Source organism: Meleagris gallopavo, chromosome 5, assembly GCF_905368555.1.
Source record: "Meleagris gallopavo chromosome 5, MGAL_WU_HG_1.1, whole genome shotgun sequence".
NCBI lineage: Eukaryota > Metazoa > Chordata > Aves > Galliformes > Phasianidae > Meleagris > Meleagris gallopavo.
The window spans coordinates 49,914,225-49,941,210 of NC_139408.1; the positions used below are offsets into that span (position 1 = coordinate 49,914,225).

At 45.8% G+C, this 26,986-nt stretch overlaps 2 protein-coding genes across 3 annotated transcripts in view; one reads left to right on the forward strand and one right to left on the reverse strand.

Annotated features, from left to right (window-relative positions):
* Positions 1–5,942: 5,942 nt before the first annotated feature.
* On the forward strand, positions 5,943–22,256 carry TNFAIP2 (TNF alpha induced protein 2). 2 transcript variants are annotated; one of them, XM_085225683.1, is made up of 12 exons: positions 5,943–6,068; positions 11,407–11,752; positions 13,900–14,527; positions 15,117–15,231; positions 16,619–16,744; positions 17,037–17,137; positions 17,224–17,322; positions 17,456–17,579; positions 18,132–18,254; positions 18,826–18,981; positions 19,668–19,789; positions 20,261–22,256. In XM_085225683.1, the coding sequence occupies exons 2-12, from the start codon at positions 11,419–11,421 to the stop codon at positions 20,400–20,402; spliced, it is 2,070 nt and encodes a 689-aa protein (XP_085081809.1). In that variant the 5' UTR covers positions 5,943–6,068; positions 11,407–11,418; the 3' UTR covers positions 20,403–22,256. The 2 variants fall into 2 exon arrangements, with proteins under 2 accessions (XP_085081809.1, XP_085081810.1); XM_085225684.1 differs by having other exon boundaries at positions 6,002–6,068; positions 11,448–11,752.
* Positions 18,976–26,986, reverse strand: part of LOC104911248 (exocyst complex component 3-like protein) — a 53,084-nt gene continuing 45,073 nt past the window's right edge. The window contains exon 14 of the transcript XR_004159983.2: positions 18,976–19,411. The gene's annotated coding sequence lies outside the window, so the exon portion shown is untranslated. The remainder of the gene's footprint in view (positions 19,412–26,986) is intronic.

A 26,986-nucleotide genomic window follows, 5' to 3' on the forward strand; every position in this document is an offset into this window, starting at 1 on the left:
AGGAGATCCCAGCAGGAGAGCAACTAAGAGGAGAAATAAGCAAGCCCCAGGGACACAACAGGAACTCAGAACAGAAGAACCTCTTGGTTCTTCTGTACCCCTCAGAAAGAGGTACTGCTTCTGCAGCTTCCCACTTACTTTCCCAGCATAATTCCTCCTTTGCCCTTTTTCTGCAAAAAGAGGCCTAGAGGGTGTGGAGGGAAAGATATATTAGGAACAGCTGAGGTCCCTGGTTTGCTCAAGCCAGAGCAGAGGAGCTGAGGGGAGGCCTCATGGCAGCTGCAGCTCCTCACAGGGAGCAGAGGTGCTGAGCTCTCCTCTCTGTAACAGCGACAGGGCCCGAGAGAATGGCATGGAGCTGTGTCAGGGGAGGGACAGCTGGGGGTTAGGGACAGGCTCAGCACCAGAGGGCTGTGAGCATGGAACAGCCTGCACAGGGTACGGCCCCAAGCTGCTGGAAAGGAGTGTTGGGACAATGCTCTCAGATACAGAATTTGGATGGTCTTATGTGGAGCCAGGGGTTGGACTCAGTGATCCTTATAGGTGCCTTGTGGGACACTCTGCAGTGACAAAGCACCCTGACCGGTCACACCAAGTCCCAGCACAGTGCTGACAACATAACGAAGGCCAGGCAGGATCCAGTGCTGCACAATGACCTTTGGGATCAGTGTTTCATTCCCTGATCTAAAATTAAGCACAGCCCATACTCTTTGTGGGGGAGCGAGAGGCTGAGCAACAGTAAGCACAGCCTGGCTTTTCAACACATACCAGAACATTTATCCCACAGTCATGGGCAGTGGGTACTAAAGCAGCTCTGCTAGCACAGCTGAAGCTTTTGCTGCTGCTGAGGAGTTTCTGGCACTGCTGGTGAGAAAACAGCATGCACCTTGCAAGCACACACTTGTCTATGTCTACATAGAACCGATGGTTGTGTTCATCCCACTCCCACCACAGGCATTTAGAAGGTGTCATAAGAGAAGAAATGTCATGTAAAGGAGCATGCTGGAAAGAAGTAATGAACTATAGAGTAGAAGGTATTCTACTCTAGAAGGTAGAAGGATACATTACAAATGGGGCAATAAAAAACATGGCACTGATCTCTCAGAGGATCTGAAGCTTTTCAGCAGCAGCGTCTCTCACCCCATCTGTAGCACCTGTGACCCTGGGCTTCCCACCCCAGAGCTGCTGCAGAGATGTTGTAAGCAGTTGGCTGAGACACATCCCTGAATCTGCCTACATGACCCCACTGAATCTGCCTGCATGCCCACTCATCCACTGACTGATGCCAGGCAGCAGGAAGCACACACTCCCATCCATGCAGAGGTAACTGTGGCTGCCACACTGGGGAAAGGCACTTTTAGCTGCCTTCAGAAAGGCCACAAGAGTGAAGAAATTATACCCTTCCCTATTGTCCGTTGCTCCTCACTAATTCACCATGCCAGGCATTAAGGATGCCAACCTGTCTTCAAGCAGCTGCAAAGAGAAGGTGCCATTTCACATGGGCTTGGGCAATTTGTCCCAGGCTATAGAGCCACTCTGTCAAATGAACAGAGATAGCAGACAAGGAATATCCAGCTGGCAGGGATGTCACAGCAAGCAGACCATGCTTCCAGCACATCTCCTCTGGGTTGTGAGCGTGTCAGAGACAGCTGGGCCTAGAAACATCAAGTATGGAACCCTCCTCCAGCCCATGTTGTGGGAGGGTGACAAGGCAGCCTCATAAATGCACGCCTCCCTCCCACAGATACTGGGCTAGCCTCAGCTATGGATGTCTCCTCCACCAGAAATATCATAGCAAAGGTGTCATCAACCTCAGCTATGGACCACTCCTTGAGCAGAAATAGAATGGGGATACAGACCCACACTTGCATACAAGCCCCTCCTTCAGCAAAGATTTAGGGCATTCCAGCCAGATTGAATTCCTGGTTCATTACTCTGACATGTAGGATCTTTGATAACAGTAGAAATCAAAATCGGGAAAGCTTTGTATGGTTGGTTCAATTCAGATGTAACTGAAGACAGCAGAACCTTGTGAAGCTTGTGCCACTGGTAGTCAAGTTCTCAAAAAGGGCTCACGCTTCCACAGCTTCCACAAATCATAACTCTGACACAGGTCAAACCTCAAACACTAGCCAGCCTCAAACAGACCTGGGTGAAAGCATCCTGTACTCTCCATTTAGGGGTGAAGGTACCCTGCAGCAGTAGTTGCTGCTGCATGTATTGATGGAAGCCACCCTGCCTGGCTCTCATGTCTACATTCAGCTGATTGATCTACCTAGCATGAGGGCAGGCTTTTGCTTGTAAAGAAGTATCTCTGTAATTAGCCAACCTGATGGTCCCCTTTAACCTCAGGCTGAGCAAAAAATAACCTGCCCGGGAGTTCTTCAGTGAAGGCCACAAGTAGGCTTCAAAAGATAGCAGAAATCCATCCATTGGTGCATGGAATTCAGGGGTGCCATGCTTAAAACCATTTCTGTTAACACTAATCTGCAGCTGCAATGATTGCAGGACACAAATGAAAAAAAAAGTTGGGCCAGGGAAGTAGTTAATGAAATAATAGGAACAAGGGGGTTACATCTTGCCATCACAAGATGACACAAAACCTAGATTTTTCTCTAAACAGCAAGAGGAACTTACCACTGATTTCTTCTTGTGGTTCAAACCCCCTTCCTATAGCTGCCCTCGTTAGAGCACTTCTCAGTCTTTTCAACCACAAGGATTCAGGTGTTCCAGCAGGATTGTCCTCCCCAGGAGGCATCTCCACTCACTCACTGAAGATGGGCCCTAGATCATCTTTAAGTTATCTATATATTGAGTACAGCAGGAACTTTTCCCTTAGCAGTTAGCACTGCGTGACACAATCTGCATGCAGAACACTGGCACCCAAACCTCTATGTCCCCCACCACGCATGTTCCTGCCCTCAAAACCTCCCTATTGCTGTGCTCTGCATTAAGTAATTGAGCATATTACTACAGATCTGGGTTTGGTTGCTGATGGAGAAAAAGAATTCTTGCTTCCATTACTTGCATCCACAAATGCTGGACAGAAAGGCACTCCAGTCACTCAGCTCATAATCCAAGCAATCTTTTTATGATCTGGGTGGTTTGAGTTAAAACGTACACAGTCTTGAGGGCTAGAGCCACTTCTCCCATCAGTTACCAGTCTCCCATCAGCCTCAGCTGCTGAGCAAAGGCCATGCTTACTGAGCCAGCAAGCTTCTTCCGATCTTGCTGAGCCTCCATGTCCCTCCACTCAGAGCTGGGCTCCAGACCTGATCAAGTCTTCAGAACCCTCAGCTCTTGTGCTTACCCTAAGCCGTATGAACTCCTGGACAGAGCTAGATAGATACAACCACTGTGACCTCTCAAACTTTCACTCCACAGTTAAATAAGCATCCAAATCTCTGTTACCTCTGTCTGCACATGCCTTTCTTCTATCAAAATAGCCCAGACTGAGCAGAATAGCAAAGGCATTTCTGGCTCTCCAAAGTGCCACCTATGGTAGCTCTATCTAAGCCAACCTCACTGGATGCCCCCACCAGCCCCATAGCCAGTCCCACCATTCCCAGTGGAGGGTGACAAGGTGATACCTGCTCTCCTTCAGAGTTACTGCCAGCCACCTGCACTCAGACCTGTTAATGCCCTAATACTGATATATGCACAGCTGGATTTACTTAGGATGAATTAGTTTAGCTGGTGGAAAATCCCACAGGGCAATTAATAGTTTCCCTTACTGCTAATAAAGGTAATTAAACCAAGCTCAAACAAAATCTTAAATTACATTCAATGAATAATCAAGATGAATTAGTAGGTTCTAGGAAGGAAACCTTTACCGTCACAATGATCTGTATCTCGACATACCTCTTGCTAGTGGAGAAGGGTAGCAGCTTCCTTAGCATGCTGAAAGAGGAAATTCAAACTTCCCTTCAAAATAATGTCCTTATCGACACTTTTTGTTTGATTCTTTTCTTTTTTTCATGGACAAAACTAATCATTCAATCTCTAGGGCAAGGAGTTAACAATTTTTTTTATTATTATTTCTTGGCACAGAAAGCATACCTTTTGTAGGCTCTTGCCTATCTAAATTTGGGTTTTAAAACTGCTAGTGAAAAGGGCTTCAATGCTTAGCACAGAAAAGGTGAACAGTCCCATGTGAGTTCACTGTTCAAATGTAGGGAAGCATCTTCAAAACTAAGTTACAAATCTCTGAAGCTGCTCTTGTTTTTAAAAGAAAGGTGCAGATGAGCAATATATAATTCATATTAGGAAAAGCACAAACTGAAGATAATTTATTGGACAGCATATACTATAAACTATATAATCAAGGGTTATCAAGAATTTCAAGGCCAGGGTGGATGTGGCTCTGGGCAGCCTGGTCTGGTGGTTGGCAGCCCTGCACATAACAAGGGCATTGAAACTAAATGATCATTGTGGTCCTTTTCAACCCAGGCCATTCTATGATTCTATGAACATCCGTGTAGCCCTATGCATTGCATTCTGAGTAGTTATAGAACATGGAAAAATTCCCATGCAGTGCTAGAATATATGTAGCTTGGTTAGCCTCTAAATATCACGTAAGTCACTGCAGGATGCCTGTCTGGGAAATCAGACGTACAGACAAGCAGTGCAACGATTCTGTGGATCAGCAAGAGATTAAGTGCAGTGATGGATCTGTTTCACGTAAATGTGGCAGCTGAAGGATGACATTCAGAAGAGCATCCTCTGCCTGCAGACAGCAAATCTTGCATCATTTCATCTTCCCAATGATTTTTAGGTGAACATGGCACCCTGCATTTTGGTCCCATGGCAGTGACACTGCCAAGCAGGGGACCCAGCCTGAGGGAGTCCCACGGGGGAAGCCTCTGCCCAGTGCAGCCCTCAGTCTGACCTGAGATGAATCAGTGTTTCCTAGTGACGGGAGATCATGGGTTTGTCAACTGGGACAGCCTTTCTACTTCCTCTTTGGCAGACGTGGAAGTGGATTATTATTATTTTTTTTTTCCATCTTCCTATTGTCCTTTTGTGCAGACACTCCCAGAGATGAAGGCAGCAGCCCCAGGAAGCAAGATACCTAAGTGGCACCGACCAGGAGAAGGAGCTGCTCTCCAACAGCATTGCCCACTCAGCCCAGAGCTTCCTTCCAGCATAAAGTTCAGCTCTAGACTACAACTGCCACAGGGGGAACCTCCATGCTGGGCTTCCATTGCCCACCATAGCCAGGCCACCATGTAGTGCTGAGTGCGCATGGCAGCAGCCAGGCACACCAAGGGGAGAACACCAGCAGCACTATACAAGCTCTTGGTTTGCACTAAGCTTTAAGTGTCTGTTTCATTTTTCACATTTTGATTAGACCACAGCTGTCAGATAAAAAGCAGAAATCATCTCAGGTACAACAGCCAGGTGCTGGTCCTGCTGCCTGCTTCTCAGGAGGAGAGAGAAATTTCTTCAGTAATCCAGCAGTGAGGTCAGGCATTGCAAGAACACCACATTTTGATTTTCCACCCACAGAGCAGCTGCTTCATCCCAGCTCTCCCTTAGAATCAAAGGATTGTTAAGGCCGGAAAAGACCACTAGGATCACCCAGTCCAACCCCCAGCCTGTCACCACTATGCCCACTGACCATGTCCCTCAGTGCCACATCTCCACAGTTCTTGAACAGTGACTCCACCACCTCCCTGGACGGCCTGTACCAATGCCTCACCACTCTTTCAGATTTTTATCTGAAATCTTTTGATTTTTCTTAATATTCCACCTGAACCTCTCTGGTACAACTTAAGGGTATTGCCATGCAGTTATCATAGACACAACTCCCTTGCCCCATTCACCACTCCATCAGGATGCTGGGGCACATGCTACCAACACTTTCCCGAATTAACTAGGTCCTCCCGCTGGAACTTCTTCCCCATTCCGGGGGATTTCTCGTTTCCCTTTAGGCTGAACCCTCGCGGGCGGAGTTTCCCAAGCAGCGGGCTCCCTGGGAGGTCGGGTCTCCGCCTCCGTGCCCTCCCCTTATAGTCGGGCTGCTCCGGTGCCCCGCAGCCAGTGCCGCTGCCGGGAGCTGCCGCACGGTAAGTCCGTCTCTCCGACTGTCTGTCCTATTGTCTGTCCGTCCTTTCGCCGCAGCTCGGGGCTCTCCCCCCCCCCCCCCTCCCGCGGGACCCGCACCTCTCCTGCCTGATTGCCGGGCTAGCGGGCAAACGGCTCTTGGTTGCGCTCGAGACAGAGGAGTTAGGTGGAAAGTGCTCGGGAGGCTCCCCGGCCAAGTGGCCTTACTTCATTATGGCCAGAATAGAGAATAGAGCAGACAGCTGTTCCAGCAGCAGCCAGAAGGGCGATGGCTCCAGATGCATCCCAGGGGACCACAGGGCTGCATGTCTGGCAACAGCATCGTGACAGTTTGTGTCTGATTCCTGTTGCTCATTGCATAGGTGTCAGAGCATAGGTACAGGCAGTAAGCAGTGGCTCTTGTTAACACACCCAGACACAGATCTTGGGCACCAAAGCATCTTCAAACTCCATTGTACACCAGGATCCAGATTCAGTGTGGCACTTCCCATCCCCTCCTGCATTTGTTTCCTTCAAAAGGAAGTGGTTTCTTCCCAGATTCCAAGAATATAAGAGGTTTATGATTCAACCAAAACAACTGTGCTGAAATGCCCGATTTCAGTGTCTGGACAGTGTGTTGTCCCAGGCAGCTGTCATGCCCAGGGTCATGGTGTTGAGCTGACAAATTTCTGCATTGCCATGCTCACAGCTTTGTAACTGTGCAGGAGACATCACTGTGACCTTCCAGTATTTAAAGAGAGCTTATAAACAGGGGAGAGACCAACTTTTTATATGGGCATATACTAATAGGATAAGGCAGAATGATTTCAAAGTAAAACACGGGAGATTTAGGTTAGATCTCTGGAGGAAATTCTCTGCTCAGAAGGTGGTGAAGCCCTGGCACTGCTGCCCAGAAAAGCTATGTGTTCCCCATCCCTGAAGGTGCTCAAGGACAGGTTGGATGAGGCCCTGGGCAACCTGAGCTGGTGGGTGGTGTCCTACCCATGCCAGGGGGTTCGGAGTGGATGGTCTTTAACATCCTATCCAACACAAGCCATTCTATGGTTCTATGAAGTGTGAGCCAGAAAAGTGACACTGCACTTAGCACCCATCTTTCCCCAGCACTCAGGAACCTGCCTGAAATTCCTTGGGCAACCACCCCACATGCGCTGCATCAGCTTCTCAGCCCCAGGTGAAGGCTGGTTCAGGGTTAGGATCCTCACGTGTCTCAATGTAGGACCTCTTCTTGAGGCTGCTACAATTTAAGGATGTGGCTTTCTGTGGCTGAATCTGATGTAGAAGCCATGGTTCCTTGCCATCACACTCGCAGTCAGAGCTGAAAATACGAAGAAACGATTGTTCTTCAAAGTGTCCAACTACTTGCTCCCACTATGGGACTTTGGGGCTTGCCAGTTCTGATGGGAACAGAGAGCTTTGGAGAAATCGTTTGAGTTTGCTGAAGCTTCAGTGCCCTTTCTATAAAAAGAAGCCTGGAAAGCCAAAGAGTCTGAAAATGGTGGTAAGAGAGATTCTCCAGGATCTCTGGAATGGCCACTGGAATTCGTGTGTCTTATTGGTCTGTTTATTCCTACCAACAAACCTGGCAAGCTCTAAGCCTGAGAGCAGGAATAGCAATAGGAAAACAAATCCTGGAGAGCAACATCTGGTTTGCCTTTCAGCAGCAGCAGTTTAAAATGATACTACCTGCATCCAAAGCAAGAAGTGAAAAGAGCTGATTACACTGCATTTTCCCTTTTCTATTTTCCCAGTGCCAATATACATGTGCAAATTTTATCTTCTCTTTTGCTGCTTGAAATTGAAACAGGGTTGCAGGACTTTTTCCAATTGTGCTACAGTACTTTAGGGAACCCAAACCCTCATTTAAGAATGACAGAGGCATTGTGTGGCTCTCTGTGCGTTGTTCCCTGGACAGGAGATAGTTTGGAGGCAATTTAAAGTACCTCATGCCAGATGAGATGCCTGGGCCATTCTCCTGCTTTCTTGGGTCCCTCATCACCACTACCCCTGGTGGTACTGTGTCCTGGTTCATCAATGGATTGCATCTCCCAGGCAGAACCAAGTGCCAGCTCCCAGCTTCACAGTTCAGTACCAATTCAGACAACAAAAATTGGTAGGAAAAAGAAAAATACTTCTTAGGATGGCTTCTCAATTTGCAAAGATTGGAACTGGTGACTCTGTAGGCTCTTTGCATTGGTTTCTTGGCAGCTTATTTAGGTATTGCTGCATGGTCTGATCCACTGCAGTATTCTCATGTAGGCTGTCCTCTCTTCCACTTCCACAGGGAGAAGGGACAGAAGGAATGGCTGATGGAAATACAGGGAACAAACTTTGCTGAATAACTTCTGTGGGAGAGGGGGGCTTACCAGTAAAACCAGACAAGAATGTGATCAGGAGGCTGGAAAGGGCAGCAAGTCCAAACAAATGCCTGTTACACTGGTAGCAGCTCAGGAGAAAGCAGTTAAAAAATTCAGAACAGAGAAATTAGTAGATCTTTTCCACTCCTCATCAATGAGCTCATCCTAAACACATAGCTTCTGTAAAGGCTCTGAGCACCTGATGGAGCTGTAGTTGTCCCCATTCATTGCAGGGGAGTTGGACTAGATGACCTGTAAGGGGCCCTTCCAACCCAAGCAATTCTATGATTCTATGGAGATGGTGGCTCGGCACACAGCTGGTCCCAGTCCAGCCACGTTGGCAGTCAGCACCACCATCATCCCACTGGCACGAGCCCTCAGTGTGGGATAGCAGAGGATGCTGTGTGGGTTGTGCAGCTCTTCTGGTTAGAAACTGTAACACTGAATGTATTGTGCTGGAGACTCATGCCACATAACAATAATGAGGATGATGATGATAGTAAAAGTAAATAGGAAATTAACAATAATGATGACTTGGGATCAGTGTAGAGACATGACCATTAAATTTCCCAAAACTCAATTATGAATTCTTTTCCTGCTTTGGGAAATGACAGATCACTTGGGAAATGACTGCTGAAGTGATTAGGAGTTGGCTGCAGTTCTGACCAGGACTGTGAGCAGAGAGGAGTATGCACAGATAGCCCTTGGCTGAGCCTGCAGTGTGTCTGCTCTGCCATGGCAGCCAAGAGTGGATCGTAGAATCACAGAATCATTAAGATTGGAAAAGATCTCTGAAATGATCCGGTCCAACTGTCCATCTACCATCAGTACTGCCCACTGCCCACCTCCCTCAGTGCAACATTTCTCTACTTCTTGAACACCTCCGGGAACAGTGACTCTACCACTCCCCTGGGCAGTCTGTGCCAGTGCCTTGCCACTCTTTCTGAGAAGAAATATTTCCTCCTATTCAACCTGAACTTCCCCTGGTGCAACTTGAGGCCACTCCCTCTCATCTTATTGCAGTACTGCTGGAGAGGCACAAAGAAATGCAAAGCAGAAGTGTCAGACTGATAAAGTCTGGGTGAGTGCTCAATCTGGTCAAGTGTAAGAGTATTGTATTTACAGCCTTCCTCAGATACTTAGCTACCTTGGTTTTTATTCGAGCTGAAAAAACACACCCAGACTCTTTCATGCACATTCTTATTTCAGCATTTCTCAAGATAAATTATATTTATCCCTCTTCCTATTGAAGAAGCAGCAAAACCATTCTGAAATCCTTTTTTTTTTTTTCCCATTGTTGTTCCTTGAAACAAAAGGCAGAAATGACAGCTACCTGAAAGTCACCTTTGGCTATATGGAGGGGAGAAGTGGCTTATTTTTTTAGAAACAAACAAAAAATGCTTTGTTTGGGATGATAAGGATCAGTTGACTTCTGTGCTTGCACAAACAGGAAGGATGGAATTTGGCAGAATTAATTTAAATCATGGAATCATAGAGTTGTTTGAGTTGGAAGGGACCTTTAAAGATCGTCTAGTCCAACTCCAACAGTATTGAGAAATATGGGCGAATTAAAAAAAAAAAAAAAAAAAACGCTTTTCTGCTTTTTTTTTTTTTTTTTTTTTTCCTTTTTCAAATGAGCGGAGTAGCCCCAGTGCAGCACAGCAATTCTTTCTCCCTTCCTCCACCAGAATCTCCCACAGGGAAGGGATGGTGCATGGCTGCAGGGACCTGGTGTCCCTAGCTGTAGCAGCAGCTCAGGGTTGCACTGTGCTGCACCCAAGGTCACTGGGCACGCGCTCTGCGGAAAGCCAGCCAGCTGCATGCCTGCATTCCATCCTCTGCTTCCCAAAGGAGCTCTCAGCTTCGTACTGGCTTTGCTTTAGAAGCTTTATGGACTCTGAAGGCGACCAAGTAGCAAAGCGGGGAGAAGAAAAGCATTTCAGCAATACGTGCTTGTTTGCTCCCCCTGATGTGGTGCTTCGAAGATCTCCAGCCTGTGGGGAGACCGAGAAGGAATTGCAATTAAAAAAAAGCCACATACTTCCAACCAGTTTGCCCAGAAATGAGTATCATTGTTTGTATCAGCATGATACATACCAGCAGCATAAACTTGCAAGGGTATTTGAAGATTGCCTTGTTAATGATTTGTAGTGCAGGAGCATTCAGGATGTTGGTGGTGGAGTGGGACCGTGACAGGAGAATGTCAGCCACCCAATCCTGCTGCCATGTTCCTGTGTCCCCTGAGCCAGGAGAGGACCATGCAGCCACCCTGTTGGCTGCCAGCAGCTTTGTTAAGCCCAGGTTCAATTAGTCCCTAATGAGGTGATGAGAAATCCACCCCACCCATGATTTCTTTCTGCATAAACCACGGCTCATGCTGCAACTCTGTGTTGCAAGATGTGCAAGTAGCTTTGTGGGTGTTTTCACAAGCTGATAGGCAGCTGGATGAGCAGAGACTGGCAAAAAAACAGTTCCCAGGAAAGGCTAGAATCAGTCCAGATGCCATATGAAAGTAAGGAGGCTGTAAGTTGCTTTGAAAAGCAGCAGGACACTTGTCCCACCCTACCACATGGCCCAACTCTTTACAAGGGTAGATAGTGGCAGGACAAGCGGAAATGGTTTTAAGTTGAAGGAGGGAAGATTTAGGTTGAGTATCAGAGGGAAGTTCTTCACAAAGAGAGTGGTGAGGTGCTGGAACAGGCTGCCCAGAGAGGTTGTGGATGCCCCTTGCAACTGTTCAAAGCTAGGTTGGATGGGGCCCTGGGCAGCCTGCTATAGTATTAGATATGGAGGTTGGAGATTCATGATCCTTGAGGTCCCGTCCAATCCAAGCCATTCTATGATTCTGTGTAGGGAGGGCTTGTTACAGAAATGCTTTTCTTTCGATGATAGTATATCATGTTGTGCGGTGGTAGTTTTTATGGAAACTGTTACAACCTGACTGGTTTTGTTTGTTTGTTTGTTTGTTTGTTTCTGAAATTTACAGGCTAGAAGGAAAATGATGAAAATGTTACCTTTTTCCCAAAGCGGTCCCATTGGAATACGCAATGGAACAACAGGTTGCAATGATGTAAATGGACAGCTGGAAAACCCTTTGGCCTCAGTAGCTGAGCACATCCCTAGCTGTACTTCTGGAGACGAGATGTGGTCCAAGGAACAGGAAAAAATGAGTGAAAGGCCAGAGGCAGCCTGCAGGACCTCGCGGGCATCTTCCATCACCAGCAACGGGAGCTGTGCCTCCGCTGGGGAGAGTCCAGAGAAGGGAAAGAAAGGAATAAAGGGGATACTTACAACTGCACTGAAGAAAATGAGGAAGGCCAGGCCGCCCACCGGTAAGTGCTCAGCCTGCCCCTCAGCCCACCTCTGCATTGCCCCATTTCCAATGCCTTCTTTTGAAATAAATCAATGATATCTGCAGAAATTACTCCAGCTTAGTTACCACTAATACCTGGAACAATAAATTACCATTTTTCTGTTTTACAGGAAATCCCACACCAGATACATCCTGAGATCAAGTCTGACATTTTTAGCATCATCCCACAGCAGCAATTTATTAATTTTCCAGACATCTCTCTTCCTCCTTTATTTCAGGCTGATGCACATCTCCTTGCAGCAGAAAATCCTATTTGTTGCTAAGCAACTTTTGTTCTATTAGATTTGTGCCTTATTCTTCGTGCTATTGAGTTTCTACCCATCGACTATAGGAGTAATCCCATTGTTCCTGTATCATGCACCCAGCCCTCAGTTTCGATAATGCCTTTGTGTAATCAGCAGATGTCAATTGGACACTCCCAGCTTTTGTGTAAAGTCACTAAGGAGAACATTAAGTGAGATGAGGTTCATGAATAACATAAGCTTTCTCCACCCAGAGTTTTCAGTAAAATCCTTGCGTATCTAAGAGAACATATTTTGGGATATAACTTTTCCAGTTTCATAATTTCCCAGACTACACCATGTCAAGCAACTGGTGGCAGTTCAGACAGGATAGCTTAACTGTATTTATCTCACCTGCTAAATGTGTCATCCAGCCTATTTCTGGAAAACCCACATGGTATTTCCTCTAGCACTTCCTATTTAACTACATCTTTCCATCTATATTTTTTCTGAAGCCTCCCTTCCTGCTTGAGGTCATATTAATGGGGATGAATTGGGTGGTCTTCTCCCTCAGCTCATTCTTTCTGAAAATTACCTCCTGCTTAAGCAAAATATCCTCTTCACTTTGACAACTCTGGACTTGAAATGAAAGTAAGATTTTTTTCATCATTTTGGGAGAATTGTATGTTATTCAGACTCATTCTCTAGCAGTTTCAGATTTTATCAGGTTGTTTTAATAGATTTATTCCTTTCATATCCCTTTAGACTGTTGTGTGCTATTGGGTTCACCGACATTTACTCAGATTTGGGGGCTGCTTTTTATTTAATCCCCAACATTGATGCCACCCTCAGAAACCTTTGCATCTTTTCTTGTTCTCTGTGCAGTTATGCTGTCTTGCTCTTTGCTTTATTATGTTTAGCAAATTTTAATGAGAGTTAGGTTTGTTAATTCACATTTTGTTCCAACCCAGTTGTCTTCAAGATGATGCTGAATATTTACATTTTTTGCCCTAATATCACAGATATAATACCTAAAAAAAGATAAGGCTGATTTTTAAACTGTGCTCACAACTTCAGCATCATGCTGCAAAGTTTATCAGCACTAATCAGCTATTTCTTTAATTAGAATATATAACCCCATAAAATATACTTCTGTGCCAAAATTACTGTTAGAAAACCCATAGGAATTTGACTTTACTTTCAAGACTGGGCATCCATGTGGCAGACATTTTAGCTGCTTTGCTCTGACTTCCTTGCTTTGATCCCCAAGCCCGAGTAGTCCATTGGTCTTCATGGCCAATCCTTGAGCCAAATAACCACGTGGTGCAGGAAAACACACCATCTTGAATGGGCTCTTCGACTGAGATGCAAATGGCAGCTCTAGTGCCAGGGCATGTTGCTTTGTGGCTATTCCTCTGTTTTGGCTCCTTTCAGAGGAACAGTTACGTACTTACATATACAGTTTTTGCTCCCTGATTCTTTTTGTTTCTTGAGAAACTCACAGCGTATCCTCGGGGCTATTAAAAAATTTAAGAGACTCTCAGACCCTTGCATAGCAACCCAAGCAAACAAGAAACAACAACAACAACAACAAAATCACAATTCTAAATTTTGGAAAAAAATCATGGGTAGCACATGAACATCTGCTGATATGTAACAGAGCAGGGATGAGCATTCAGATTAGCATTATGCCACTCAACAGGAGACTAGGAATAACCTAATCTTTAAATAAAGGGAGAATTTCTGTGTGGTAAAGGAGCCCAAGACTTAACAATATACAAATGGGAACATTTTAAAAATGGTATTCGAAAGCCATGGTTTTTATACAAAACAGGAATGAAGATTTTTGCTGTTGGGTAAAGAAAGGCTGTTCTTTTCTCCTCAGCCAAACAAGTCATGGATCTCGTGGAAAAGCAGAAGCTCTGTGATGCTGTCCAGCATCTGATTGCCCTGGAGAAGAATGTGTCTGGCAAAAGTGTGGAAGGACTGACCATCACCCAGCAAGACATCGAGTCCATCTGCGATGTCCTGAAACACAGAGTCTTCAGTGTCTTGAAAGACTCTGTGCTTCTAGCGAGAACAAACCCAGAACTGCTGCAGCAGGCTGTAGATGCACTGAAAGAGCAGGAGAAAGAAGACCAGAACTGCACGTCAGAAAATCTGCCTGAACAAAACATGCAGTTTAGACCTAGAAAATGGAAAGATCTTTGGATGGCCACAGTAAAGGAGTCAGTAGATACTCGAATGAAGGATACGAGTCATACTCCTAGAACCGAGAACCTCTCTGCAGTTGGCCAAAACCTCCTGCACATGGGGAAGACGATGAAAGAAGATTTGATGGTAGTGGCACAGTACATTAAACAGCTTTATCCCCCTGAGTTTGATGTGTTTCGCACATATGCAGAGCTCTATCACCACCATTTTGCCTCTCTGGCAAAGAAAGCTGCTGAGTCTCAGTTGGATGACAAGGATGTCTACCTTCTCCTCTCTTGGGTGCACAGCATTTACCCAAAGTAAGTGATGCTTTCACCAACAGATTCTCTGGCTGCCAAAGCCAGACATTTGCTTGATTCATTGATTGGTATTCTTTGATGCAGTCCAACCCATGGTTAGATTTTGGAGTCAGTGACATTGTGCTAGCCAGAACAACCTGAAGGCACATCCTCAGGGCTGCTAGGCTGTAGCCAGTTGTCACTAGACCACACAGGCAGTGGACGTCCACACAGATATATAGGGCTTTGCTTGTGGCCCTCGTCTTATTCTTGGAAAATCTGGGAACTCTAGCCTGTGGCCTACTGGAGCACAAGGCAGTCAGTAAATAGAAAAACCTGAGCATCCTGGGCATGAAGGATGTTGTCCAGAGATTACCCAAAGTAATTTTTTCATTAGATAGCTTGCTGTATGGATGGATAGAGGTTGTATCCCCAAGCTCATTTGTACTGTTGCTCAGGGGACCCTATCTCTAACACAGTGCAGTGGCCTGTGCTAAGGACAGGATGCATTTACATCTGGTTTCTCAAGGAGTGTTAGCAATTTGCAACAGCAGCTGTCTTGAATTATGCTGGTCTTGGAAAATGTGATCGTTTGGCTTTTTCATTCCAGAGATATGAGAAAAGACCGTGTTTTAGCAGAGGAGCTGGAAAAACTTGAGCTTGGAAGCCTTTTGCCTTTAAGTCTGAGCAAAGAGCTCGAAAAGAAATACCTTGAGAGTGAAGAGGTGAGAATCTGCTCATTTCCTTCTCATCACATGCTGTGCATAGCTCCTTGAAGAGCTCTGACTTATCCTAAGTACCCACTTCCCACCCCTCCCCGTAAACCACACACCCTCCGAGAGAGAAGAAGCAGCAGGAAAGTTTTTTGTTTTTTTTTTCTCCTTGTAGGTGGGCTGCTACTGGATGGGACTTTAAGTGTAAACTTCCCACTACCTCCTGGTTTGCCCATCTCTTTGCCCTGGGAGCTGGCCAAAAATTACTGCTCTGTTCTTGTAAACCTGGTGCTAGGGAGGTGGGAAAAAGTTCAATGGCAGGGCTTTGCTGGTAACTTTCCAGTTGTCTGCTAAATCATCATAAGGAGGAGCTTACAGTCTCATGTGCAGGTGATCCTCCCAGCCCTATTTCTGGCTTCTGCAGCCGTGCCAGAACTTGGGTGAGCACAAAGCACACAGGTCCAGTCTGGGAAAATGTGCCTCCTTGATAGAGAATCACATGGTCTGCAGGAAACAACAGTTGCTCCAATTTTTGGATCGCTCGCTCCTTATTGGACACAAAGAACAACTTTCACATCCCTCCCATAGCTTAGTGCTTTTGGCACTTTGGGCTGGAATTCCTGGAAAACGAAAGTTACAGGTTTTGCTGCAGTTCACAATGGATTGCAGATGGGCTGTGACGTGCACAAATGGGGCAGTGAACAGAGGTGGGTGCAGCTATTGCACAGCAGCCATGCTGCACAGCGAGCACGCAGGAAGGGTCTGAGCAGGGGAAACGTGGGACATCTTGATTCACTGCAGAGTTGGTAAGATGTCAGGAGTGCTTATGATAAAGGATTGCAAAATGAGCTCAGTAGGTAGCACTGTGTGTTACAGGTTACATATAACACATCTCTCAGGAAACTGAAATTTTGGCTTGTATACTTGCCTGTGCCCTTCCTACCCAGTGCTGACATACTGGGGTGGTGGGTCATGACCTTCATAGAATCATAGAACAGCTTAGGTTGAAAGGGACCTTAAAACCCATTCAGCTCCAACCCCCTGCCGTGGGCTCGTTGCCCCCCACCAGATCTGGCTGCCCAGGGCCCCATCCAGCCTGGCATTGGGCACCTCTGGGGATGGGGCATCCACAGCTCTCTGGGCAGTAGTGCCAGGGCCTCTCGTTCTTCCCCTGAAATATTTCAGACTTTACTGACTAGGGGAATGTTGTGAGAGGGTGTCCTTGCTGCTGGGAAGCTGTGGGTAGGGTATCTCATAACAAAGAGCCTTTATTTCTCAGCCATGGTAGACGAAAACTGCTTAACCAATGGGTAGGTGGGCAAAGAAAACTACCCTTGCAGAGGGCAGCAACTGTGGTATCTACTTTGTGGTAAATGGTGTTGTTTTTTGTTCTCTGAAGGCTACCATCAAAAATGTGCTGAGCAAATGCTTAGAAAAGGAAATCCAAAGATGGAAAGAAGACAAAGAACCAGAGAAACTCAATGGACATTTTCAGAGTGAACTACTAGCAATAATTGTTATCCAGGTAATACAGATATATATTTAAAAATAACAGCATCTTGTTTGTACTTAAGATCTGAGACTAACTGTAGTTAGTGCAGGAAGATAAAAGGCCAAGTTGCATGTGTAGGGCCGTAGCACAAGTGGGTGGCGTGAGAGAGTCTAAACCCATACTACTGGTGTGACAGGTGCTGGGACAATCCTTTTCACACCAGAAAAAGGAAAAAAGGAGAGAAAAAAAACTCCTTCCCCACTTTCTCAGGTGTTCTATGGATTTTCTTTGCCTACAATTCTTCTTTTTTTGCTTTGTTTGCTAGAGTATCTACAACAGCCAGATGAGAGCCAGGGATATCAACATCGTGCTGGGTGAAGAGCTGTCATGCCTACTGTCGACAGAGTTAGCTGCCTTTCTGAGAAGGTGTGGTAAGGCCCCAGTGGGCAGCAGTGCTTCCCAAGTGTCCTGATGCCATCATTCATCTGCCTGTCTTCCCATCTCCCCTCCAGCTACAAGGATGCTTTTGAAGACTTCAAGGAGAAAGGCAAGAAGCACAGACACTACAGGCCTGTTCTCATTGCAAATATTAACAACTGCTCCAATTTTAGGTAAGAGTTCCTTCCACTGCCAACAGTGGGAAATAGTGAGATAAAGGGAAGATGCCCCAGAGTAGACAGAGGAAAGCTTGGGAACCTCTCTCTGGGGACAGGTTATTCTGACCTTGGCAATATTTCCTTTCAGAGACTACACAGAGAACAACATAGCAGAAAAGGATGACAACAAAGAGAGGATACTTAGCACCCTTAGGGACATCGAGATCAGCAGTGAAGATGTCCTGCTTCAGCAGCTCTTTGCCCAGCTGAAGGTATGCACCCAGCCCACATTTGCTGTCTCATGGACTAGTTCCACCAGGTGGAACAGCAGTGGTGACAAGAGGGCACTGCGCTATCGGCCACCCAAATCCATGACTCAAACATGGTGACATTCATAGAAATTGTCACAGAATCATTAAGGTTGGAAAAGACTTCTGAGATCATCAAGTCCAACCCATCCCCACCATGCCCACTAAGCCATGTCCCTCAGCACCACATCATCAGTGAGTACCATTAGTTAATTTGGGGCTAGAATGAGCATTAGAAAGAATTTGACCTAAAAAATTGGACTACCTCCAATAAAGTCCAGTAGCACTGATACTCCCTGCTAACAACACCCCACTTCAGAAGGGATCTTAGCCATGTTGCTTCTCAGCATCAGCTCTGCCAGAAAATCTGAGCTGATGTCTTTAAACCCCAGGCAAAGTGTGTAGGCAAGGCTGTGCATGAGAAGTGCAAAGTGTTGATCACATCCAAGAGAAGTGCTGTAGGGGGAAGAGTCTGAACATGCATAGAAACTAAGTAGTTTTTCCTTTATTTTTCAGCCAATTTATAAGAAATTTACAGAAAATAAGTGGGAATGCAGCAATGAAATTATGAATGAGATCATTAAAACGACCAGCAATCATATTTCAGAGTTACGGACACTGAAGGACCCTTTTTACCATGTAAGTCAAAGAGAAATAGGCACAACCACATGCTCAGTGGTGTTGGTGTATATGTGAAACTTACTATATAAAAAATCTTGATTTCCTGCCTTTGTCTTTTTAGTAGTTAAAACAAAATTATGAAGATTTGTGTATTAGAGAGAGGAACAGGAGGAGGGGGGTGAGTTCCTGTTTCTCTGGAGTACTGTTACCTCTTACTTAACACTTGGAGATGTTTTCTAAGCATTGAAGTCTTCCCAGAAGGAAGCAACTTTCAGAAGTTCCCACATCTTATTAATTAAAGTACAAAGAGATTCTCGGTATCGAGGATGTCATGTTGCAGGTTGCAGGGAGGTTGGCAGTCAGTGTGGCCCCTCATGTTTGAACAGCAGTGGATGCTTGGGGGGACAGGCTTTGTAGCACTTGAGGTGTCTTTGTCCTTCATCCACAAACATCATCGAATCATTAAAGTTGTAAAAGACCACTAAGACCTTCTAGTCCAACTATCAGCCCGTTCCCACCTCACCCGCTAACCACGTCCTTCAATGCCAAGCAAATGACAGATGGATGATTCCACTCTCCTTCCCAACAGTCTGTCATTGAGAAGATCCACGTCCGTTTGGTGAAAGATTACATCGTGAGGCTGCTGAAGAAGAAGGTCAGCATGAAAAGCGCAACACAGCAGCAAAACCTGGCCCAAAGCATCTCCAAGAATGCTGCCGACCTGGAAGCCTTCTGCACCAGCAATGTACGTGAGCATTCACTTCATGCACGTCAGTGTAGAGCGTGCTGAGAATGCTCTTTTTGTGGCCCCTCATTGACCTTTCCAGCAAGCTTAACTTTCTGGAAAGAGCTTGGGCAGAGAGAGCTTTGCAAGTGCCAGCCTGCCCTTCCCAGACAGAGTAATGACTTCAGCCTCCTTTGTCCTGTAATCAGTTGTTTCTTTTGCAAATTTATATCAGTAAGGACAGGAGGCTAAGCTAGGCACGACACTGCTCTGGTTGCAGTACAGTTTGCATGGAGCCTGATTTCCCTTTGCTTCTGTGCCTTTGGGACTAGCAGTCAGGGGGCTTCTGCCAAGGGCTTCTCCCAGGATGCTCTGGCTTTCACTGCTGCGTTTCTGCGTGGCCACAACTTCCCTCTCTGTCTTCTGAGATCATCTCCATCCTTCTGTATCTCTGGAAAAAAAGAAAAAGAAAACACAAATCAAGCCCCATCTCTATCATCCTGCCCATGTTTGAGAGGAGATGGAGCGAGTCTGAACAGCACTCAGCATGGGCAGGAGACCAAGCACCCTTGGTGTATACCTTGGGGTATCGAGCAGCTAGAAACCAGAGCAAAGGTTCATCTGAGGGGCCAGGAAAAGGGTTTGGTGGTGCCTGGAGAAGTGGGAGGAAGGGCTGTGTCAGGGTCTGACCACTTCCTTTTCCACAGGGGTCTAAAGCCACATGGCTGAATTCAGTACTCCCCAAACTGGCTGAAATAATCCGGCTTCAAGATACAGGCGCTATTAAAATTGAAGTTGCGACACTCACCACGGCATACCCAGATATCCGGTAAGAGAAGCTGAAAGAGATTTGCAAATACGCATGTGGAATTTTAATTGAGCCATGAAGTAGCCACATATTAGCATGGGTGAGGCTCATACACTGACTTCTGTCAGATAAAAAATCAAGAGGGTAAATGGTGCCCAGTTAGCTGGATATTTCTCTTTGCACACAGCCTGAGCTGTGTTTTCTCTAGATATTCCATAACCAAAACTTAGAAAAAATCTGAAACTTGTCCAGGACAGAGCAGTCAGTTCATGGCCACCCAGTGCCATTGGACAAAAAAGAAATCTATTAAGAAGGGCCATAACTTGGAATATATAAATATGCCTGATCTTCTCCTTTGCCTTGGGGATTCCTCACACCTCCCCTGAGGTGCTGTGTCCTGTGTAGGATTACTCAATACTGGTACCACCTGGGGACTGACCATCTCTACAGGCTGGTGCAGAGGAGCTGACATCTGACATTTCTCTTTTGCAGCAAAAGACACTTGGAAGCATTCCTGCACATCAAAGCTAATTTGTCACGTGGAGAACTCAAAAGCATCCTGGGCTACCTGGCAGATGGCACAGCATCCAGACCGCCCAGCACCCCACTCTTCTCCAGCATTAATGTGTCCTAGGCCAATGCACCCTGTGTGGGTGAAGCCAGTACTGTCCTCTGCAGCAATGCACAGCACTGCCACCTTTTCCTACGGAAAATACTCTGTCCCAGTCTGGTGCTCAGTGTCCCTGTGGGAAGCACCATTCACCATGCATGGCCATGAGAAAGGGATGCCTGTGGAAGGACTGTGCCTGCAAAAGGACCAGGGATGCTCCTTGCACCAGACACGGCTCCCTCCCTGGTCTCCTTGACGTCATCTTATCTCTGCCCTGGTGCTCTGAGGTTTGTTTACCTCACCAGGTGCTGTGAAGCCACGTCGCTGATTCCCCAGACCAAGCAAACAACTCCTATGAAGCTTTTTGTCTGCTAAGGAAAGAGAAGAAAAGAAAAAACTGAAGCCAGAAAGCAGAGATTTTTGGAAAAGTCTCATGAGAGCATGCTTGCTCTCCATCTGTAGCCCTCTGAGCCACTCAGAGACAGCTGCATTAGACTGGTGGGAGATGTCAGGGGTCAGGATAAGACACGCTCATGCATTCTGGAACTCCTGTTGTGGAGTCTCCCTTCTTGGAGATAGTCAAAAGCCGTCTGGATATTGTCCTGGACCATCTGCTGTAGGTGTTCCTGCTTGAGCAGAAGATTGGATCAGATGAAGCTAGAGGTTCCTTCCAACCTCAACCATCTTGTGACTGATTCCCACCTCCCACCATACTGTAGCACCCCCAGTGGTTTGGGGTGGCCCCAGCTGCATGCTCTGCCCCTTTGAACAGCGTTGTCCAGGGGCTTTGGGGTTTCCATATCAGCCCCCAGAGCCATGACTACCCTCACAGTGGTGGTCTAGGCAGTTCTTCCTTCACCTCTGTGAGGTGGGAGCACTTGGCAGTCTTCTTCCCTGCTACAGTTACTCCTTCCAGCACATCCCCACCCCACTAATAACAGGGCTTAGGTTAAAACAGTGCACTGCAATAAAATCTTGTAGGTAAAGCACATTAGGTATTGCTTAAGCCCTCCCTCCGGAGGAAAGGATTCCTGACCCTGTTAACAGCATGGGCTTTGAATGGGTGGTGAAGCTGGTCTCAAATGCCATTAAAATATCTTGAGCTCCCCATCTGTATCACCATTTCCTCACTTGCTCTTTCCCCTCACATTGTAGGGTAGATTAGATGTGAAAACACAAATGGGTCTATTTTGAAACTATGCATTGTTTTTACAACCCATTTTTCTGGGAAATGAATCCCTTGCCAAAACAGCAATGTGTTTGGTTGAAAACCTTTCCCTTCAATTTTCCTTTATTTCAACTTCTGTGTCAGCCTGTAGAAAGTCAGTCCGGAAGGAAGACATAATGACTCTGCAGACCATACAATGTATTTATATGCATATGCAGTATACTATTGGTGTATTTTTGCATCCAATTTTATTTTTTTCTCAGTTAGAGATATTCATTTTCAATGTTTATATTTAAACAGTATTCAAACATGCTAGGAAGCTGACTCATTTATTCTGTCTCTGGCTGTTATTTGCTGTGGTGCCGCATAAAGTCCCACCTACTCCTCCAAAGGCCAACACATCTACTGCTCCCAGCCCTCTCCAGTGGTCATCACCACTGCTGCCAGGCAGGGAGAGTGCTTATTGGTCCCATAGCCCTGTTCTCCATGCTCCCTGGAGCCAGGACTGCCATATGATGTGACAGTTACGAGCACAGTTTGGTGGGTGTGGTGGTGATGGTCAGCAGTTGGACTAGATGATCATAGTGGTCTTTTCCAGCCTTAATGATTCTGCGTGCTGAGTTTGTGGCATCTAATACAACAATGTCCAAAAGATCAGCTTTGATGTGCTACCAGTCTCAATGTCAAATAATAAAAAGATTCGTATTTGAGATGCATTTTCTCCTTTCTGCTCCAGCACCCCTGTTCCTCCTCAGTTTTCTGCTCCTGTTAGCAAAATATATGTAGGGAAGGCAGAGTTTGGCCCCAGCTGGCACTGCTGGCCCAGGTCTGCTCTCTTAGCACTTACTATTTATATTTTGTGTGAAAGTACTTACGTTTCTATCTGCAGCCAGGGGTAGTGCATGGCTCTCCTTTCATAACTTCACTCACACTCACAGAAACTCCCTTATACATGTAAGCTCAACTTCACATTAGTTGAACTCTTACTCTAAATACAATTTATAGTCAAACGTTAAAATGACTTCTACCAGCACTGAGCACTCATGACAAATGTCACCTATTGTGCAACGTTTTCTTTCTCAGTTAAGTGAAAGGTCATGTTATTGCTATAAATAATTACATTTTGATTTGGAGATCTGTTAAAGGCCTAGAGAAAAGCATCATATAAGTGATTACATTGGCCTTTAAAAAAGAAAAAAAAATGATTCCAACTAACTCAATTCTTGAAGAAAAATCATGAGTCTATTTATACATCGTAATTAGAATGAGTAGAACAAAATGGCTTTCATACACATTTTATGAGCTGTATGGAACCATGTCGTGCAATTCTCTTCATCCTGCTATAAAAGCCTTGGCTTTCAGAGCCCAGGAAGCCAATTTATTTACCTTCCTGAATGACTCAACATTTACAATGGCATTTATTCATGTGTGGCATATTACACATGGCCAGGTACTTGCAGAAGTTCGCACAAATGTCTTCCAATGACAGTGGCAGATTAATACTGACAAATAGCAGTCCTACAGACTAATCAAATAAAATTGTCCGCGGACAGGGTGCCTGGATTTTATCATGCAGCTTCTATTGATACTTTTGACCCCACTTTAGAGGGGGAGAAAAGGCAAGGTGATACAAATAAAACCAGCTTGCATTTAGTTTCAGCAAGTATTAACTAGGAATGAGCATGGCTGAGGAAGGACATCAGTCAAGAGTTGGACTCAGTGATCCTATGGGTCCATTCCAGCTTGGGATATTCCATGATGCTATGTTTGATTCTATGGTCCAGGGAGCAGGTTGGATGCTGGTAGCCTGGGTGTGACACCAGCAAAACCCCACTTGCGCAAAGGACTGTCACACTTCGGGTTGAAATCCACAGGAGTAACTGCTGCCTTCCTGCACAACTTAAAAGAGGATGTGGCTGCATCACCCACACTGGTATCTTAAAAATACAAACTAGCTTTCCTGTAGCCACATGAATACAAAGCAGCTTATGTCAGGGATTTAGGAATTACTCAGCACTGCAGCAACCACAGATTTCCCCTTTAGCAAAGCTGCAAATCCACACAGCTAGGAAGGAAGAACACCTCACCTGCAGGAAAATCAGAGTACATGCACGACAGCAGCTGCATATCTGGTTGCACTTAACTAGAGGAGGGCTGATTGCATTTTCTTCGGCAATATGCTATTGTGAAGTGAGCGTTCTTGCTGTGGACACCATTTCTGTTTGCTACCCAGGGCTTTCTCCTCTAGAAATTGAATTAAAAAAAAAACCTTTTTGAACTGACCAACTTGAAGCTTTTCCTACAAACCCATTTTTCTTCCCTCCTCTGGCTCTTGTCCTCTTAGAGATTTCCATTTACTTCTTTCACCTCTCCATGACTCTCAGAAATTCACCCCAGCTCCCCTCCAAATACCATCCAGTTGTGGTCTTGGGCTGTGTTCCCATTACACTTCAATTCCTTGTTCAGCAGATGGGACCCAACAGGGCACACTGAGCACCCAGAAAGGCCATCATTGAGGAAGATAAGTAGCAGTGCATTCCTCGAAGTCATTTTCACCCAAACAGAACAGAACTCTTGAACTGCAATAACTCTCCTATTGGACGAATAGAAGAAAACTTATCATTTAGCGGAAAAGCTGAGCTCTCAAAAGTATTCATTAACATCAGAACAGCTGTGATGGGGAGAGATGAACTCTGAAAGGGAGGAGGCAATAACAACCTCTCGGGTAGAACAATATTGGTCCTGGAGCCTTCAAGAGCTCTCAAGCCCTGTCCCAAAGGCTGGAGGCCAACCCTTAAGCCCAGCTGGCAAGAGCAGTGCAGCCCCAGTGCTCAACCAAGAGTACAGATTAGATAAACTACCGTACCACACTAGCCTTGACATCCCTTGATGAGGAGGCAGATGTGAAGGGGATGTCATCTGGAGATGATGAAAGTGCCATAGCTGCCCTACCTGATGCAGGCAGTTTTCTGGAAGCATTGCAGGATGCTCAGTAAGAGGCACCCGCTCCACTTCCAAAGGACCACAGGGTTCAGGGTAATTCGAGAGAGGCAGGACCCACAGACTGACACTGTGATTTCACTGGAGCAAAGAAAACCATAAGAGTCACAGAAAAACGGAGGGGGAGGGAGAAGGGAAGGAAATCAAACAAGTGTAACTCCTGAATGCTCTTGGTAGGTTAGACCTGCTCCTAGAGGGACCTTAGCAGCTTTCAAAGATCACACAATCACAGAACTGACCACATCCTTCAGTGCCACATCTCCATGGTTCTCAAACACCTCCAAAAATGGTGAATCCACCCCACCGGGCAGCCTGTGCCAAAGTATTACCACTCCTTCAGAGAAGAAAAGACAACCAAAGTCACTCTTTTGGGTAACACTGATAATCCTGCCTGGCACAAGCAGTAATCCAGATAACCTTTGCTGTACCACAGTAAGGAAAACATTGGAGGTGCCCTAGAGAAACAAAGCTGCAGAAATACAGACAGTGAGGATGAGAGAGCAACCTCCAAGTACCTGCCATGCACATAGCTGCACTCAAAAGTCTTTTGTTGGTCTTTGTTTAACTTTCCAGTTCAGGATCTCCTTCTGATCCATTATAATACCATAAAGACGGAGGTATTACAGGGGAATGCAGGGACTGCCCAAGTTCCAATTTTGTTTGATTTGATTTCTCTCAGAAGCCTCTCTTGAGGAGCTCAGATTGCATTTACTTGGGGAACATTTTGTCAGATCAGCATGTACAGCACAAAATCAATAGGAGCTTTTAAAGACAGACAAGATTCATCTGTCATCCAGAACAATGTCTGAAGCCAACTTTTCTTGGGTAGAAACCACAAATTACAGAAAAAAAAAAAAATAGTCTCCACCTTCTTCTACCTCCCTCTGAACTTCAGTCTCCATGTCCCCTGAGAGCAAGGGACACAGCCCATCTCCCCATGTAACCCAATCAATTAATTCAGCATGAAATTGCACTGTTTCTGACTGAGTACTTCTTCCCAGTGTAAGTTTCTACGATCTCACATGAGCAACTCACTACCACAAACTTCAGTTCATTATCTAAAATGACACTAATCTCCTATTTTCATACATTTCTATATAGGCTGACTTGAAAAACAAATTTCTGCTTTCAGTAGTATGCAAGCAATGTTTCCATGCTAATAGATAAATTAGCATTAGGAAAATCAACACACAGCAGATCTCTGCAATCTGTTTACATCCCTTTGCATACAGGGAAAAAGATCCTTAATGGGGATGCTTTCAAGACAGAAATGGAGGCAATAAAATCCATAAGTTTTAAGTAAGAGAAGTAATACTTGATATTTATGTAATTTCTTAGTCTACCATCCTTGAATCACACATGTACACAGTACCCCCTCTTACACTCCATATCTAGTCTTTTGTCCAGTTTCAGACCTTCAAAGAACATTTCTCTGGACACCGAACATTTTTTCCTCCTTGGAAAGAGGCTACATCACGGTATTTTGTTTGGCCAAATCACAGCATCTGGGATTTGATAGGTAGTCAAGCTGAAGTGAGACCTCCTTCCTCTTTCCGTGCTCTGCCATGGTGCACGCACTGGGTCCCACTGTGGGTCCTGGTCATTATTTCTTCTGTTTATTTTGCCTTTGATTAATACATCAGGGACTGTTTCCATTGTTTTCCACTGATCTGGAGGCAGAGCAGCCATTGCTAAAAGGTAGCTCTAGCACCATTGCTGATAAATGATACCTTGTGGAAGTTCAGCTGTCTGAGTGCCACGTTTCCACGTGATCAGCAGTTCTTAATGCAGTTTCACTTCTCACTCGGAAAAAATTGAGCAGAAGGGATCATTCCCCTTCTCCTGGGGAACAGGGAATACAGCACCAAGCATGCCAAGGAGTGTTTTAGTATTTCCACAACCAGAGATCACAAGGGGAAAAAAAAACCAAACACTTTGTAGCTGGGATTTCTTATTCAATCTGTGAAACTTTGGTGCCATCTGAGGTCAAAATGCCTTCAGAAGTGAAGCAGCATGTGTCAAGCCAAAGCTTAGCTCAGCAGACATGCAGCCTGATTAGGAATACTTTGGCCCCACAAAAGGGACCCAGCCCTGCACAGATGCACCTTGGCCAGTCTGCAAGAGCAGTTCTACACACAAGCATCCTCTCCTAAACTCATCCCTGCAATTACACAGAATCACAGAATGGCCAGGGTTGGAAGGGACCTCAAGGATCATGAATCTCCAACCCCCTGCCACATGCGGGGCCACCAACCTCCCCATTTAGTACTAGAGCAGGCTGCCCAGGGCCCCATCCAACCTGGCCTTGAACACCTCCAGGGATGGGGCATTCACAACCTCCCTGGGCAGCCTGTTCCAGCACCTCACCACTCTCACAGTAAAGAAAAATAGAAGTAAAGAATTAGCCACAACTTCCCAAAAAGAGCCCCTTTCCAAGCTG